Source organism: Patella vulgata, chromosome 7 (genome assembly GCF_932274485.2).
Source record: "Patella vulgata chromosome 7, xgPatVulg1.2, whole genome shotgun sequence".
Lineage (NCBI taxonomy): Eukaryota > Metazoa > Mollusca > Gastropoda > Patellidae > Patella > Patella vulgata.
The window spans coordinates 44,765,395-44,784,946 of NC_065885.2; the positions used below are offsets into that span (position 1 = coordinate 44,765,395).

Consider the following 19,552-nt stretch of genomic DNA (forward strand, 5'->3'; position numbering starts at 1 on the left):
CTAGATACTGCCATTCGATTGAGGCTTCTGGCATATTTCGCCGAATATTACAGTAAAAACTAACAAGATTGAATGTAAATCAGTTTATATACATTCATATTACATACGTTGTGACCCATTTGTGTCAAGTTCTAGGTCTCAAATATTAGCGATTTAGCTCCTTTAAACATGTGTGTAAGACAAAAGATAAGTTGCCAAGCAATGAAACATAGCAATCCAAAAAGGTTGTCAAATTTATTCTTCTTTTGAAGGTAATGGCAGGATTTAAAAGGCATTAAACACTGATCCAGAATAATAACCCATGAAGTAATTACCAGGAATTTGACAGACTTCTAGTTCTTTCTAGTGCTAATATTTATTAGGGTTTCACACTGCGTAGCTTGTGTGAAACACTATTGTTTTTGTTAAAATTATTATTCTTATTATTATTATTCTTCTTTTGTTTTGAGTAGATCTCAGCAACTGATTGTCGGATCGTTACGATTTCTTCGATTTTATCGGAAAAGTGGGTGTGACTTAGAGGATAAAGCTATTTTGAACGTTCTGCGACAATGCGAAATGTCCGAAATCACCGAAGCTATCGTTTTTAGAAATATTGCAGTAATTTTAACAATAATCATTGGATTTTAACTTTCGATGCATTTTGGCATAGCCGGAGACGGGGCACATAGCTACGCTACTTTTGATTTTTGATTTTCGGCAAATCTTCGCAGATATTAGGCGCTAAATTTAGAAAATTTAAATTTTTACAAAAAACTTTTTTATTTATGAATATTTTTTAGTCGTGTTTTACACAAATATAACGAGTCCTGTGACTTGGGCAAAAATGTGAAAATTTTTTGTCTCGGTAATTTTCCTTGGCCCCCATTGGCTAATTCAGTTTTTCAGTCCTAGATTTATTATTGATTGTTCGATTTGTATAAAACAAAGTTCATATGCTCCGTTGTCTCAATTGTCATTTTTTTTGTTACCAATAGTGTTATCTGTCGGCACCGGAAGTGGCGTAAATTGACAAAAAACTACAATTTTGACAGTTAGGTACCATTTTTCGAAAGCAAATAATATTTTTTTCAAATCTGGTATAACTGAAATTGTGCGCCCTTTGAAGGCGCACAAAATGTTGGGACCAGTTTTTTAAATTTCGATTCCGTTTTCGGGCTATTTCGATTGAAAGGTGAAAAAAGGTGTAAAATTAAGCTATTTACAACCCATCCAGCGTTTTCATATTTTAAAATATCACTTCGTAACTTTCATAAACTCGTAGCAATAATCTATACGGAGAGAATGTATGTGAAAATTAATTTGTAATATGCGCAGTTGCCGGGAAATGGGCAATTATGCATGAGTCACTTTTTACGCTAGTTTGCCTGTAAAAGAGTCAATTATTATTCGATTTTCATAAAAGTTACACCATTTGATGTGTAATGTCAATTTTAACTAGGTCAAACCAATTTAACATTTTCAATATCACCGGAAATGACGTAATTTGGGCAAAAATTGTATTTATAGCCTTCGAAACCAGTAATTTATTCAAATGAGTCATATTTGTTATTTGTTTAAAATTTTGATATTTGATTCAAATCAACTAATACAATGAACCCTTACGATTATATAGATATCACAAAATGGTTTCTAACTTGTTCAGTTGCGGAGAAATAGGCAATTTTCAACAGGTCACTTTTTAAGGTTTTTTGTCAATAAAAGTGTCAATTATTATTCGATTTTCATGAAATTTTCACTGTGTGATACATAATGCCATTTACGATTTCATACAAGTAATTTAAGATTTTCATTATCACCGGAAGTAACGTCATTTTGGCAAAAACTGTATTTTTAGCCTTCAAAACAGATATTTTATTCAAATGAATCAGATTTGTAATGATATTTGATTCCAATCAACAAATAGAATGAACTCATTCGATCATACAGATACCTCAAAATGGTTTCTAACTTGTACGGTTGCAGAGAAATAGGCGATTTTCTACAAGTCATTTTTCAAGGTTTTTGGTCTATAAAGGTGGCAATTATTATAGGATTTACATAAAATTTTCACCATGTGATGATGCTATTTCTGATTTCATAAACCAATTTAACATTTTCATTATCACCGGAAGTAATCTAATTTTGACAGGATCACTGACATGTAGCAAATGAATTGATTGCTGGATTTGGTTGTTTCTGCGTCCATTTTATTTCATGTGTGCAATGCTTATGTGGAAACCTGTTTAACGGTTTCATTGGTACCGGAAGTGACATAAGTTCAAGGGTAACGTGGCACCGGTGAAACCCGTCATTACTGCTTCGCAGTTCTAGTTACATTTATTATTATACAAAAAATGTAGGCTACCAATAATCAGATGATTGAGTTATTGGGAATTGTTAAATATCAATAGGCTTCTTATAGCATCCATAGGATTTTTTAAATTGATCATGGGTGTTAACTCAGTAATTATAGAAAATCAAGAAGCTTCTTTGTCTCATCTACTTATTAACTCTGTGTATCAATTTTTACTCTTTATGAATTTATAGTCAATTCAGATAATAACTTGAGCCTCTCAAGCATCCACAAGATTTTTCAAATTAAACAAGGGACAGAACTCCATACGCAATAATAGGAAATGTTGAAATTCAATATAATCCTTGGTTTCGTGAACTTATAATTTAAACACTGCTTATGAATTTCAAGTCATGCTTCACACCAAATTGAAAATAAATCCATTAAAAACTGTAGCCTCTATAACATTCAGAATGTACATGTATTCTTCATTCTAATTAGGTTTCATGTGGTAGCTCCAATCTACAATAAATTGATCTACATGTATCTTACCAGAGAAAGAAAATCCATGAGTTTAGACGGATCCTGACCAGTAGCTAGGTCCATAAAATCTATTGGTATGCCAAAACCAGCATAGGAACTTGGTTGTATGCAATCTTTAGTTTGAACATAACGAAATGATGGTTGCTGTAATGATATAATATTACATGTTCTGTCACACACAATCAATGAACATAAAATAATTTATTTCTACCAATCAATTCTTCAGAAGTACACAGACAAAACATCTAAAAAATAATTTCATCACACCAAATTAGCCTCTTACTTTCAGTAAATTATTCGTGAGAACAATTCGTGACTTTTTTGCTTACATGTCCAAACCAGCGGCTGCCAGGCAGGATACGCCCACATTTTGCAAGAGATGGATAAGAGAACAAGCTAAAAACAAACATGATTTTTGTACAATCATGGACAATAATCCAGAAAGTTATGGTCTGAAATGCGCAATTTTAAATATCAAAAGGGACTGAGATCTTTGGGATATAAAGATATGTTTTAAGTTTCATCCGAATCGGATATAAATTGTGACCTCTAGAGGGTCCACAACCTTCATATTGCATACTTTTACACAATTTGCGTACAAAGAGCGGCCATTTTGTCGGGCAGTTTCATTTCGATTTTCCCGAAATTTGAATTCAACCTTCATTATGGTAGAATGGTAAAATATTTAAACAGTTTTTAAAATCGGAAAAAAAAAATTGTGACCCCTAGAGAATCCGCAAGCTAAAAATGAGATTTTTCGAACAATCAGGAGCCATAATCCAGGAAGTTATGTTCGGATATACGCGATTATCAAAAGGAACCAAGATCTTAGTGTGTAATGGTGATATATTCACATGGTTTTTTTTAAATCGGATAAAAATTGTGACCTCTACATGGACGGCAAGCTAAAAACGTGATTTTTTGTACATTCAAGGTCCATAATTCAGGAATTTACGATCCGATATGCGCGAATATCGAAAGGAACCAAGAACTTTGGGTTATAAACATGTATTTCAACTCTCATCAAATTCGGATCAAAATTGTGACCTCTAGAGGGTCCACAAGCTTGATATACCACATGCTATACACTATTTGCGTACGATCGGCGGCCATTTTGTGACCTCTAGAGGGTCCACAACATTTATATACCATATTTTACGCTATTTGAGCACGAGGAGCAGCCATTTTGTCTATTAGTTTTGGTCCGATTTTTACGAAATTCGAACTCAACCATCCTTAGGGTGTAACAGTGATATATTCAAACAGTTTTTTAAATTGGATAAAAATTATGACCGCTATAGGGTCCACAACCTAAAAACGCGATTTTCCGTACAATCAGGGGCCATAATTCAGGAAGTTATGGTCCGTTATGCGCGAATATCGAAAGGAACCAAGATCTTTGGGTTATAAACTTACATTTCAAGTTTCATTAAAATCATAAGGTCCACAACCTTTTTTAAATTGGATAAAAATTATGACCGCTATAGGGTCCACAACCTAAAAACGCGATTTTCCGTACAATCAGGGGCCATAATTCAGGAAGTTATGGTCCGTTATGCGCGAATATCGAAAGGAACCAAGATCTTTGGGTTATAAACTTACATTTCAAGTTTCATTAAAATCATAAGGTCCACAACCTTTATATACCATATTTTTACGCTATTTGAGAGGGTGGGCTGGCCATTTTGTCTGTCAATTTTGGGCAGATTTTCACGAAATTCAAACTCAACCATCCTTAGGGTGCAACGGTGATATACTAAATAAAAATTTTTAATCGGATAAAAATTATGACCTCTAAAGGGTGCACAAACTAAAAACACGATTTTGCGTACTATCTGGGGCCATAATTCAGGAAGTTAAGGTCCGATATGCGCGAATATTGAAAGGAACCGAGATCTTTGGGTTTAAAACTTACATTTCAAGTTTGATCAAAATCAGAAGAAAATTGTGACCTCTAGAGGGTCCACAACCTTTATATACCATATTTTTATGCTATTTGAGAATGAGGGGCGTCCATTATGTCTGTCAGTTTTGGGCCGATCTTCACGAAAGTTGAACTCAAAATTGACAGACAAAATGGCCGCCGTTCGTTCTCAAATAGCGTAAAAATATGGTATATCAAGGTTGTGGACCCTATAGAGGTCACAATTTTTATCCGATTTTGTTGAAACTTGAAATGTAAGTTTATAACCCAAAGATCTCGGTTCCTTTTGATATTCGCACATATTGGACTGTTACTTCCTGAATTATGGCCCCTGATTGTACGAAAAATCGCGTTTTTAGCTTGTGGACCCTACAGAGGTAATAATTTTTATCCGATTTAAAAAAACGTATTATTATATCACCGTTACACCCTAAGGACGGCTGAGTTCGAATTTCGTGAAAATCGGCCCAAAATTGACAGACAAAATGGCCGCCGTTTGTTCTCAAATAGCGTAAAAATATGGTATATCAAGGTTGTGGACCCTATAGAGGTCACAATTTTTATCTGATTTTGTTGAAACTTGAAACATAAGTTTATAACCCAAAGATCTCGGTTCCTTTCGATATTCGCGCATATCGGACCATAACTTCCTGAATTATGGCCCCTGATTGTACGAAAAATCGCGTTTTTAGCTTATGGACCCTATAGAGGTCATAATTTTTATCCGATTTAAAAAAACGTATTATTATATCACCGTTACACCCTAAGGACGAATGAGTTCGAATTTCATGAAAATCGGCCCAAAATTGACAGACAAATGGCCGCCGTTCGTTCTCAAATAGCGTAAAAATATGGTATATCAAGGTTGTGGACCCTATAGAGGTCACAATTTTTATCTGATTTTGTTGAAACTTGAAATGTAAGTTTATAACCCAAAGACCTCGGTTCCTTTCGATATTCGTGCATATCGGACAGTAACTTCCTGAATTATGGCCCCTGATTGTACGAAAAATCGCGTTTTTAGCTTGTGGACCCTACAGAGGTCATAATTTTTATCCGATTTAAAAAAACGTTTTATTATATCACCGTTACACCCTAAGGACGACTGAGTTCGAATTTCGTGAAAATCGGCCCAAAATTGACAGACAAAATGGCTGCCGTTCGTTCTCAAATAGCGTAAAAATATGGTATATCAAGGTTGTGGACCCTATAGAGGTCACAATTTTTATCCGATTGTGTTGAAACTTGAAATGTAAGTTTATAACACAAAAATCTCAGTTCCTTTCGATATTCTCGCATATCGAATTGTAATTTATTGAATTATGGCCCTTGATTGTAGGAAAAATCACTTTCTTGTTAGCTTGTTCTCTATCCATCTCTCGAAAATGTGGGCGTATCCTGCCTGGCAGCCGCTGGTTGGAATTACATTTCCATTACTCATTACTTTTGAAATCTTCCATTACTGGCCATTACTTAAAAAATGTAATGATTGCATTCCAATACCATTTCCCCATCCCTGCTACTGAGTACTAAAGATATGAAAGAATCTAGGTCCACCACAAATGATATTAAACTTACATCAGGTTCAGTTGGTCCATCTGAACTATCAGGTATAGTCTCAGCTGTTAATTCTTTCCATTTATACAGTTGAGAATCAGTCACGTGACCAAATGGATTAAAATCAAGAAGTATTACCATACCCTAAAACAATTCAATTGTAGGACATAAAAAGATGTACAAAACATAACATTCCAATAATAGGGCAATGGATCAATCCTGTCAATATGAATAGACATAGTGTGTTAGGCAAGGTAACTTTGCAATAATAATATACAACAGAGGGAATGACTGGCTGGATAGGGCATTGTTTGTAATAGGCCAGTAGCTGACATCGAATATCTTGCCATCTTTGCTCCATCAAAAAGCAATTTAACATTTTAGTGAAAGAATGTGTTAATTATAGCATTCTCATTCAAAAAAATCAAAGTTCTTAGAGAAATACCCCGCAGTTTTGATAAAATTCACTTTTAAATTTCATGCTCCATATCTCTGCAGCTTTCGGGCAATCTGACTTTTTGGCAGACGGATAAAGTGAGAAAGATAGGTTGCCAGGCAACGAAACATACGCCCACAGCAGCTAAATCGTCCGAGCGGTTGACAAGGGTTGTTGCATATTTATTCCTTTGTAGGTAATTGGGGGCCTTTACAAGACAGTTCCATAAAGATCAGATTATAAATTTTGTCGTTTGAGGGTTTACAAGGTTCTACAAACTGAAACAAGGGTCTCAACTCTGAAAGTAATCTACAGAAATTGTTGAAATTTGACAGGCTTTTTTGTTTTACTAATTTACTAATAATGCATATAAATTTCATACAGATCACATGATCCATTTTGTCATTCAAACGTTCACAAGGTTCACAATCGTCATAACTCTAGAAATTATTGACTGGATTGCTGAAATTCAATAAACCTCTAGTTTCACAAATTTAAATGATGCATATAAATTTCATACATATCGGATGATAACTCTAGAAGTAGTAAACGGAAATTGCTGAAATTCAATAGGATTCTTCTCTTGACTAATTTAAATGGCACATATAAATTTCATACAGATCGGCAGTTAACTTTAGAAGTTAGAGCGTTCACAAAGTGCAACAAAGTGAAATAAGGGCCATAACTCTAGAAGTAATAATCGGAAATTGCTAAAATTCAATAGGATTCTTCTCTTGACTAATTTAAATGACACATTTAAATTTCATATAAATCGGCAGAGCGTTAGAGCGTTCCCATGTTGCAACAAAGTGAAACAAGGGCCATAACTCTAGAAGTAATTGACGGAAATTGCTGAAATTCAATAGACTTCTTCGTTTCACTAATTTAAATCATACATATAAATTTCACAAAGATCGGGTGATAACTTTTGGCGTTAGAGCATTCACAAGATTCAATAATGTGAAACAAGGGCCATAACTCTAGATGTAATAAACGGAAATTGCTGAAATTCAATAGGCTTCTTCGTTTCACTAATTTAAATCATGCATACAAATTGCACAAAGATTGGGTGATAACTTTTTGCGTTAGAGCATTCACAAGGTTCAATAAAGTGAAACAAGGGCCATAACTCTAGACGTAATAAACGGAAATCGCTGAAATTCCATAGGCTTCTTCGTTTCACTAATTTAAATATTGCATATAAATTTCACAAAGATCGGATGTTAACTTTTGGCATTAGTGCGTTCACAAGGCTCAACAAAGTGAAACAAGGGCCATAACTCTAGACGTAATAACAGAAATTATTGAAATTAAATAGGCTTCTTCATCTCACTAATGTAAACAACATATATCAATTTTGAAAAAATTGGATGATAACTTTTGCCGTTAGAGCATTCACAAGAAATTGTGGACGATGGACCGACGGATGGACGGGGGCGACGGCAATATACATCCATATTTCAATGTGGGCGTATAACAAAAATTATTATTTTATCTAGTTGGCAAAATAAAGTGCCCGAAATCTAATAAAACACTAATTTTACTTTTTTTTAATTAAATACCACAAATTTGTACTGAATTGAATATGGATTAAAACATTTTGTCTGGAGCTACTCTACTTAGTGCGACATTTTTCGGGCATCGATTATTATTTGTGAATGCAGCTGCAACAGCCTGTTTGAATGGTTCTTAGAGAAATACCCCGCAGTTTTGATAAAATTTGCTTTTAAATTTCGTGCTCCATATCGCCGCAGTTTTCGGGCAATCTGACATTTTGGGCAGATGGATAAAGTGAGAACAAAAATTATTATTCATCTAGTTGGCAAAATAAAGTGCCCGAAATCTAATAAAACACTAATTTTACTTTATTTTAATTAAATACCACAAATTTGTACTGAATTGAATATGGATTAAAACATTTTGTCTGGATCTACTCTACTTAGTGCGACATTTTTCGGGCATCGATTATTATTTGTGAATGCAGCTGCAACAGCCTGTTTGAATGGTTGGAATTCAGATCGGCACAGAGTGGGATTTTGGTTAAAAAAACAATTGGACAACTTTGAAGTTGCTTTACTCACAGGCTATAATAGCAGAAAAACACATATGCAGGGGTTAAATTTTAAAAATTTTCTCTGAGAGTCAAGGCCCCCATGCCCCACGTCGATTGATTGGTTGTTTGGGATTCAGGTCAGCCACCTAAGGTAGGCTATATTGGACCACATTGGAGTTGCTGTAGTCACAGGCTGGAATAGCAGTTAAATTTTCAAAATTTTCTCCCCATGGTCCCGTCTGCGTGGACTGTAAACAATTGTTTAGTTGATTGGAATTCAAGTCATCTACCTAAATTAGGCAAATATTAGACCACTTTGAAGTTGCTGTATTTTTTTACTGGAATATAAGGAAAACACGTTTTTGGCCGTCAAATTTTCCAAATTTTCTCAGAGGTGTCTCTCCACGGTAAGTCTGTAATCCGATGTTAACTTTAGCATCTAGAGCATCTACAACATATTTCAAACTGATCAAGGACCATAACTCTGTCAGTAATTATCGGATATTGTTGAAAATCAATAGGATTTTTTGTCTCATGACCTTAAACACTGTGCATAAATTTAAAGTCAATCAGATATTGACTTTAGCCTCTATAGCGTCCACAAGTTTTTTCAAAGTGATCAAGGGCCACAACTCTGGCAGTAATTATTGGAAATCGTTGAAAATCAATAGGCTTCTTCGTCTCATAACCTTAAACACTGTGTATCAATTTAAAGTCGATCAGATATTAACTTTAACTCTGTGGACGTCGGCTGGACAAAGGGGGGGGAAACAACAATATATGACCACATTTCAATGTGGGCATATAAAAAGTGTCTGCATATGTAGTAAATAATAAACCATGTGTTATCGTTTGTCAACGATTGGCTAATTATGGTTTAAATTATGTCCAAATACGGTTTAAAGAGTAGGCTTCCGCAGTAAAATAATCCACCATTGTTTGTAATAGCCCAGTAGCTGACATCGAATATCTTGCCATCTTTGCTCCATCAAAAAGCCATTTAACATTTTAGTGAAAGAATGTGTTAACTATAGCATTCTCATTCAAAAAATCAAAGTTCTTAGAGAAATACCCCACAGTTTTGATAAAATTCGCTTTTAAATTTCGTGTGCAAAATCCCAAAATAAACAGATGATACATATTAATTAATCGCTCATTTATTTTTTTCATAAGTATCAAGCAATCAAACTGATTATCAACTATACACTAAGTTTCATCACTCTCTATCAGATAGAATCAAAGTTATCTTGTCCCAAAGCATCGACCAATGAAATTGCTTAGCTTTAGCTCGAAATGTTAATCATTGAACTCAGTCAAGACATTTACCTAATGTACATCTACATCAAGTCTACCTCAATTAAAAGCAGAGATGTTAAGTTCCAAAATCTTGACCAATCAAATTGCTTATCGCTCCTTAATATAAGCAGAAAATTCTCATCATCGACTTAGTCAAGGTACTGATGTAATGAAACTATACTCAGAGTTCCATCACTCTCACTTAAGTAAAACCAAACCAATCAGATTGCTCATCCCCTGCTTACCGTAAGCAGACAATGTTTATCATCGAACTCCATCAAGGCATTCAACTAATGAACGCCTACATCAAGTTTGAACATTCTGCATCAATTAGGAGAGTTATTGTGTTCCAAAGTCTTGAACAATAAAATTGCTTATCGCTCTGCTTACGCTGAGCAGAAAATGCTCATTAATGAACTTGGTCAAGGTATTGATGTGATAAAACTAAACACCATGTGTCCTCACTCTCACTTAATTAGAACTAAAGTTATTGTGTCCCAATGCATCAACTAATCAAATTGCATTTATCTGCTTACCCCAAGCAGAAAATGCTCATCTTTGAACTCAATCAAGGCATTGACCTAATAAACACCTACGCCAAGTGTGAACATTCTAGCTCAATTAGAATGAGAGTTATTGTGTTCCAAAGTCTCGACCAATCAAATTGCTTATCGCTCTGCTTACCCTGAGCAGAAAATGCTCATTATCGAACTAACTCAAGGTATTGATGTAATAAAACTATAAACCAAATTTCATCACTCTCACTTAATTAGAACTAAATTTATCATGCCCCAAAGCATCAACCAATCAAATTGCTTATCTCTGCTTACCCTGAGCAGAAAATGCTTATCTTCAAACTACATTAAGGCATTGACCTAATTAACACCTACACCAAGTTTGAACAGACAGACGGACGGACGGACGAACGAACAAACCCATTTTAATAGTCTCCTGCTTTCTTCGAACGGCAGGGGGCAACAAGTGGTTGCCATGCAAGATACGCCCACATTTTGCATGAGATGGACAGATTTTTTGTACAATCACTCAGGGCCCAGGAAGATATGATTAAATATACCTGAACATCGAAAGCTTTGGGTTATACATTTCAAGTTTCATTAAAATTGGATAAAAATTATGACTCCTAGAGGGTCCACGACCATGGTATTACATACTTTTACACTATTTGGGGGTACAAGAACCGACCATTTTGTTGGGCAGTTTTGGTCAGATTTTAACGAAATTCAAACTCAAGGTGTAACAGTGATATATTTGTAACGGTGATATATTAAGGTGTAAAGGTGATATATTTAAATGGTTTTTAAAATTGGATGAAAATTGTGACTTCTAGAGAGTCCACAACCTTGTTTTAACACATGTTTATAGTAATTTGCGCACGAGGGGCGGATAACAACATCCCACCAGTAGCACTGGTGGTATTAATGGTCACAGTTATCTGCTCCTATGTTCATACAGGACCTTCACAAGCCTATGTGCAAGTTTCAGTGACGCCCCTCTGCATACTGTAACTGATAAACTGTTTCAATGGCATTTAGTAATTGAACTAGAGTATACATGTCACAATTCTATGGAATACAATTACTGCTTATTACTGAGCGACGTTTCGACTAGGCTTCTCTAGTCATTATCTGATAATGACTAGAGAAGCCTAGTCGAAACGTCGCTCAGTAATAAGCAGTAATTGTATTCCATAGAATTGTGACCTGTCTACTGTAACTGCTTTGTTCAGTGGAGGTCTAGAAATTCGTCCTTTTTTGCGAGAATCTAAGAGGATTCTCATATATGAAATCTGCGCGAATCCTCTGAATCTTAATTAATAATACTGTCTAAAAAAACAAAATTGTCTTTATTGTGTTAAGTGCCAGTCCACGAGAAAACCATGCAGAAATTGGGAAGGTGAGGGGTCGGCCGATTCCATTCATATTCACAGGGTTTGGTCATGCCCATGAGACTACTCGATAGCCAAAACCGCCGATCTCAGAAATTGACCATAGCTGAGATACGGCAAACAGGTGTTTTTTGGGTCTTTTTGCTCATTTTTTCGTCAATTTTAGGCAATGTTAGCTGCTGTTTTTCAGGTTGTAAATGAGTACTTATGAAACAAACGATGATTCGATATATTAGGCTAAGTAGTAATGTTTCAAAAAAATGAAAAAAGAAAAATCTATCTTTCCACTGAGGGGTGCCATTTGGTTATTCCTGAAGGGTATAAATCGAACCCTATAAAGTACCCAACTTTATGCCCCGATATCTCCACTGCCGCGGGGTCCCATGAATTATTTTTTTGGTTGTTAGTAAACGGGTACAAGGTCTCTCGATTAAAAAAATAAAATTTCATATATCATCATACGCATGCGCGATAACATTGTCTAAGTTTTGACAATTTTGATATTGGATCATCTGATTTTTATATGTTCTAATCAATATAGTGACAAAATATGGATACTAAACGACTCGATACCATCGGCAATTGACAGACTAGCGTTTCGAACCCGCTCAGGCAGTCGTAGAACCCGCTCTGTCAAAACTATCAGTTCTGGTATCCAGCCATCCAAGATGGTGGCTGCTGTATGTGGTTTTTCGCAGTTTTCTACTTCAAAATGCGGCGTTTTCACTGTGTATCCTAAAGAGACTGAGCATGTTTTATTGAAAGAGTGTACTAAAGACATCAGAGGGTATCTATCATTGGTTGCAGTGGATTTTATATGCGGACGCTAAATACTAAGAGTGATTACTGGTGATATCTGAGGGAGCGTTTCATTGATATTTACTATTTATCAATGATAGTAACATCGTCCTGCTCATATTCACTATTTTTCAATGATAGTAACATCATTCCGCTGATATTTACTATTTTTCAATGATAGTAACACCGTTCTACTGATATTTACTATTTATCAATGATTATAACACCGTCCTGATGATATTTACTATTTTCCAATGACACCGTCCTGCTCATATTTACTATTTATCAATGATAGTAACATCGTCCCGCTGATATTTACTATTTTTCAATAATAGTAACATCGTCCCGCTGATATTGACTATTTTTCAATGATAGTAACACCGTTCTACTGATATTTAGTATTGTCAATGATTATAACACCGTCCTGCACTCCTGATGATATTTACTATATTTCAATGATAGTTACATCGTCCCGTTGATATTTACTATTTGTCAATGATAGTAACACCGTTCTGCTGATATTTACTATTTGTCAATGATTATAACACTGTCCTGCTCATATTAACTATTTGTCAATGATAGTAACATCGTCCAGCTGATATTTACTATTTGTCAATGATAGTAACACCGTTCTACTGATATTTACTATTTTTCAATGATAGTAAAACCGTCCTGATGATATTTACTATTTGTCAATGATAGTAACACCGTTCTACTGATTAAAACAACGTCCTGATGATATTTACTATTTTTCAATGATACTAACATCGTCCCGCTGATATTTACTATTTGTCAATGATAGTAACACCGTCCTGATGATATTTACTATTTTTCAATGATAGTAACATCGTCCCGCTGATATTTACTATTTTTCAATGATAGTAACATCGTCCCGCTGATATTTACTATTTGTCAATGATTATAACACCGTTCTGCTGATATTTACTATTTGTCAATGATTATAACACCGTTCTGATGATATTTACTATTTTCCAATGATAATAACACCGTCCTGCTGATAGATCCTGATATACACTGAGGAGATTTGATTCATGAGGTACTTCCACTATTTTATCCTTCTGATATTTTGTAAAAATTTATGAATGGCTGCTCATATTTACTATTTGTCAATGATAGTAACAGCGTCCCGCTGATATTTACTATTTGTCAATGATAGTAACACCGTTCTACTGATATTTACTATTTTTCAATGATAGTAACACCGTCCTGATGATATTTACTATTTGTCAATGATAGTAACACCGTTCTACTGATATTTACTATTTGTCAATGATAGTAACACCGTCCTGATGATATTTACTATTTGTCAATGATAGTAACACCGTTCTACTGATATTTACTATTTGTCAATGATTATAACACCGTCCTGATGATATTTACTATTTTTCAATGAAAGTAACATCGTCCTCCCGCTGATATTTACTATTTGTCAGTGATAGTAACATCGTCTTGATGATATTTACTATTTTTCAATGATAGTAACATCGTTCCGCTGATATTTACTACATATTTGTCAATGATAGTAACACCTTTCTACTGATATTTACTATTTGTCAATGATTATAACACCGTCCTGATGATATTTACTATTTTTCAATGACACCGTCCTGTTCATATTTACTATTTTTCAATGATAGTAACATCGTCCCGCTGATATTTACTATTTTTCAATGATAGTAACATAGTCCCGCTGATATTTACTATTTGTCAATGATTATAACACCGTTCTGCTGATATTTACTATTTGTCAATGATTATAACACCGTCCTGATGATATTTACTATTTGTCAATGATAGTAACACCGTCCTGCTGATAGATCCTGATATACACTGAGGAGATTAGATTCATGATGAGGTACTTCCACTATTTTATCCTTCTGATATTTTGTAAAAATTTATGAATGTAAATTTCGTATGATATTTTGAGAGGGTTCATGAATGTAAATTTTGTATAATACTGTATTTGATATTTTGTAAGGAAAGGATTCATTGAATGTCTTTGATATATTGTGAAAAATTATGAACGTAGTTTTTGTATTACATTTGATATTTTGTGAGGGTTCATGAATGTAATTAGATGTGATATTTTGTAAGGATTAGTATTCCCTCCCGAAAGTAAATTTTGTATATATTTGATATTTTGTGAGGATTAAGGATTGACTCACCAGGTCAATAACGGGCATTGCCCAATTTAGTATTTAATCTGCGATTGTATATTCTTACCTCAGAGAGCAATCTGCGCTTTCTGCTTTACGTACAACAAGTTAAAAATTTAAAAAAATGTTATGAGTTAGACCAACATGTATAAAACTACTCTACTACTAGTACCAATAGTTGCTGTTCGATATTCTGATATGTACACCTAATGCTACATTAAGCCAATTGAAAAAAAAAAAGTTTTTTGTTTATTTTGGGGGCTTTTTGTGAAGATGATGATCACCGTACTTTAAGAGTGTAGGACTACTACTTGTAGGTAGGGTATAGTCTAAATATTGATGATTAACTCGTTGGTCACAGGTAGAGGTAAAGATAACATCGGTCCTGAAAATTGAAAGAAAAGACAAAATCTTGCCTTTTTAGTCGAGCTGACCTGAAACTTTTTAGAGTGTAGAATTTATTTTCCAATCTTGAGGATTTAGCCCTACATTTTACTATTCAATGACTACTGCGAGCTATGACAGTTCTCTCAACTGCAGCTTATAATGAGATCTGTACATATCAAGAGATTTAAGAGTGAAATAATGCGAATTTTAGCAAATTTTCACTTCCAGTTGCAGTAAGAGTTGTCATACGAACATTATGTTGCGAAAACATAGCAGCTGTAAAGGCGTCTGTATTATACTACATTTGTTTGAATATCAGTTTGATAATATTGGGGATAAAGCTTTGTAAAATTGTTGAATTTATCCGATTTTTGTCAAAATTACCCACTATTTTTGAGAGTGTAGTTATAGACATATTAAATTTTATTTTTTTAATCGAGAGACCTGATACCCAGTTACTAACAACCACAAAAAGAATTCATGAGACCCCGCGGCAGTGGAGATATCGCGGCATAAAGTTAAGGTTCTTTATAAGGTTTGATTTATACACTTCAGGAATAACCAAATGGCACCCCTGAGTGGAAAGATAGATTTTTTTTTTCTTCATTTTTTTGAAACATTACTACCTAGCCTAATATATCGAATCATCATTCTTTTCATAAGTACTCATTTACAACCTGAAAAACAGCAGCTAACATTGCCTAAAATTGACGAAAAAATGAGAAAAAAGCCCCAAAAACACCTGTTTGCCGTATCTTGGCTAGGGTCAATTTCTGAGATCGGCGGTTTTGGCTATCGAGTAGTCTCATGGGCATGACCAAATCCTATGAATATGAATGGAATCGGCCTACCCATCACCTTCCCGATTTTGCACGGTTTTCTCGTGGACAAGCACTTAATCTATAACACCAAAATACAACAACAATGATGACCAGCGGCTGCCAGGCAGGATACGCCCACATTTTCAAAAGATGGATAGTGAACAAGCTAAAAACAAAAACGATTTTTTGTACAATCAGGGGCAATAATCCAGAAAGTTATGGTCTGAAATGCGCAAATATCAAAAGAGACTGAGATCTTTGAGAATTAAAGATATGTTTTAAGCTTCATCCGAATCAGATAAAAATTAAGACCTCTAGAGGGTCCACAACCTTCATATTGCATACTTTTACACAATTTGCGTACAAAGAGTGGCCATTTCTGGTTTCATCAAAATCAGAAGAAAATTGTGACCTCTAGAGGGTCCACAACATTCATATACCTTATTTTTACGCTTTTTGAGTACGAGGGGCGGCCATTTTGTCTGTCAGTTTTGGTCCAATTTTTACGAAATTCAAATTCAACCATCATTAGGGTGTAACAATCATATATTCAAACAGTTTTTGAAATCGGATAAAAATTATGACCTCTATAGGGTCCACAAGCTAAAAACGCGATTTTTCGTACAATCAGGGGCCATAATTCAGGAAGTTACGGTTCAATATGCGCGAATGTCGAAAGGAACCAAGATCTTTGGGATATAAACTTACATTTCAAGTTTCAACAAAATCGGATAAAAATTTTGACCTCTATAAGGTCCACAACCTTGATATACCATATTTTTACGCTATTTGAGAACGAACGGCGGCCATTTTGTCTGTCAATTTTGGGCCGATTTTCACGAAATTCGAACTCAGCCGTCCTTAGGGTGTAACGGTGATATAATAATACGTTTTTTTAAATCGGATAAAAATTATAACCTCTATAGGATACACAAGCTAAAAACGTGATTTTTCGTACAATCAGGGGCCATAATTCAGGAAGATATGGTCCGATATGCGCGAATATCGAAAGGACCCGAGATCTTTGGGTTATAAACTTATATTTCAAGTTTCAACAAAATCGGATAAAAATTGTGACCTCTATAGGGGCAACAAGCTAAAAACGTGATTTTTCGTATAATCAGGGGCCATAATCCATGAAGTTTCGATCCGATACATGCCAATATCTTTTGGGGATAAACCTTGTTTCAAGTTTCGTCAAAATCGGATAAGAACTGTGACTTGTAGAGAGTCCACAAACAATTGTGGACGGACGGACAGGGGCGACGGCATTTACATGTGGGCGTATAAAAATTATGACCTCTATAGGGTTCACAACCTTGATATACCACATTTTTACGCTATTTGAGAACGAAGGGCGGCCATTTTGTCTGTCAGTTTTAAGGCGATTTTCACGAAATTCGAACTCAGCCGTCCATAGGGAGTAACGGTGATATAATAATACGTTTTTTTAAATCGGATAAAAATTATGACCTCTATAGGGTCCAGAAGCTAAAAACGCGATTTTTCGTAAAATCAGGGGCCATAATTCAGGAAGTTACAGTCCGATATGTGCGAATATCGAAAGGAACCAAGATCTTTAGGTTATAAACTTACATATCAAGTTTCAACAAAATCGGATAAAAACTGTGACCTTGATGTCCACAACCTTGATGTACCATATTTTTACGCTATTTGAGAACGAAGGGCGGCCATTTTGTCTGTCAGTTTTCGGCCGATTTTCACTAAATTACGGAAGTTACGGTCCGATATGCGAGATATCGAAAGGAACCGAGAACTTTGGGTTATAAGCATACATTTCAAGTTTAAACCAAATCGGATAAAAATTGTGACCTCTACAAAGTTCACAAGATAAAAACATGATTTTTCGTACAATCTGGGGCCATAATCCATAAAGTTACAGTCCGATGCATGCCAATATCGAAAGGAACCGAGATCTTTGGGTGATAAATCTATATTTCAAGTTTCATTGAAATCGGATAAAAATTGTGACCTGTAGACTGTTCAAAAACAATTGTGGACGGACGGACGGGGGCGACAACAATATACGTCCACATGAAAATGTGGGCGTATAAAAATTGTGACCTCTATAGTGTCCACAAGCTAAAAACTTGATTTTTCGTACAAACAGGGGCCATATTCCATGAAGGTTCGATCCGATACATGCCAATATCGAAAGCAGCCAAGATCTTTAGGAGATAAACCTATATTTCAAGTTTCGTCAAAATCGGATAAGAATTGTGACCTGTAGAGTGTCCACAAAAAAATTGTGGACGGACGGACAGGGGCGTTTAAAAATGAAAGACAGCCTGGATGATTTTCTTAATCTCACTTGATTTATTAGTATAGAAATTTATTATTGGGAGGAGCGATTTATGGTTAATTTTATATTTTGAACATAAAATTATGATGAGAAATAGTGAAATTTTATATTTTTGTATGATATTTTTCCATGTTTTTATATTGTATGGTCCCTGATGTAGCCTTTACGGGGGGCAGTAGTAAAAAAAACATCAAGTCGAAAAATATGCACTGGACCTGGGTAGACCACCCACCCATTAAAATCTTCATTTTTAAGAAAGACCACCCTAAAATCTTGCGCAATAAAATGTGTTCTTTACAGTTGCTTAATTGACCACCCAAAAATCATGCGCAAGAAAATGTGTTCCTCACAGTTGTTTATTAGACCACCCTAAAATCTTGTGCAAGCAAATGCGTTTCTTGAAATATCTCATTTTAGACCACCCAAAAGTATGTGTAATACCTAACTACTTAAAGGCTGAGCAATAGAACAAATGACAAGACGATATGTTATAAATACAGTATTTATATTGAGTTGATGTTCGACAAAATTCTGAGTCTGAATTATTAGCAAAGATAGTCTAAGACTGCCCATATGCAGAGACAGACTAAAATATATGAACTTAGGCTTATATCTATTCATTTATTGTGCTTTCCCATATCCACTCAAATGTACTGATCACAGGTTGACCAATTTTGACCAGAGTTTGAAGAAGTAAAAGATTACCCAAATCTCATCTCGGCATGCTGCGGTGTTGTGGGTAAAAAGGATGTTGACCCTCTCCACACTACGTGTTTATTCGGAGTGGGCTGGCAAACCAAAATGACAGGACAACAGTCGATCAAATCACGGGATAACACTTGAATGAAATGATAAGGCTTTGAAATATTAATGAATATTTATGTAAATAAACATATACAAGAAACAGGGGTTACAGTACAAACATAAACAAGTTGACAGTTTTCTTTGTTGACAATTCTAATTCAATAATTAGAGTTCACGAGTCACGGAATTCACAGTTCACAGAGTTCATGGTTCACAGTTCACGGTTCACAGATTTCACGATGTCTATGGAGA

The 19,552-nt window shown here is 35.0% G+C and overlaps 1 protein-coding gene across 2 annotated transcripts in view; it reads right to left on the bottom strand.

The window, feature by feature from the left end:
- LOC126827959 (cell division cycle protein 123 homolog) overlaps window positions 1-19,552 on the bottom strand; it is a 273,977-nt gene that overhangs the window by 3,767 nt on the left and 250,658 nt on the right. For both annotated transcript variants that reach the window (XM_056102465.1, XM_056102464.1), the window contains 2 exons: window positions 6,321-6,443; window positions 2,828-2,962 (listed from right to left, as the gene is read on the bottom strand). In XM_056102465.1, the coding sequence (XP_055958440.1) occupies window positions 2,828-2,962; window positions 6,321-6,443 (258 nt within the window). The remainder of the gene's footprint in view (window positions 1-2,827; window positions 2,963-6,320; window positions 6,444-19,552) is intronic.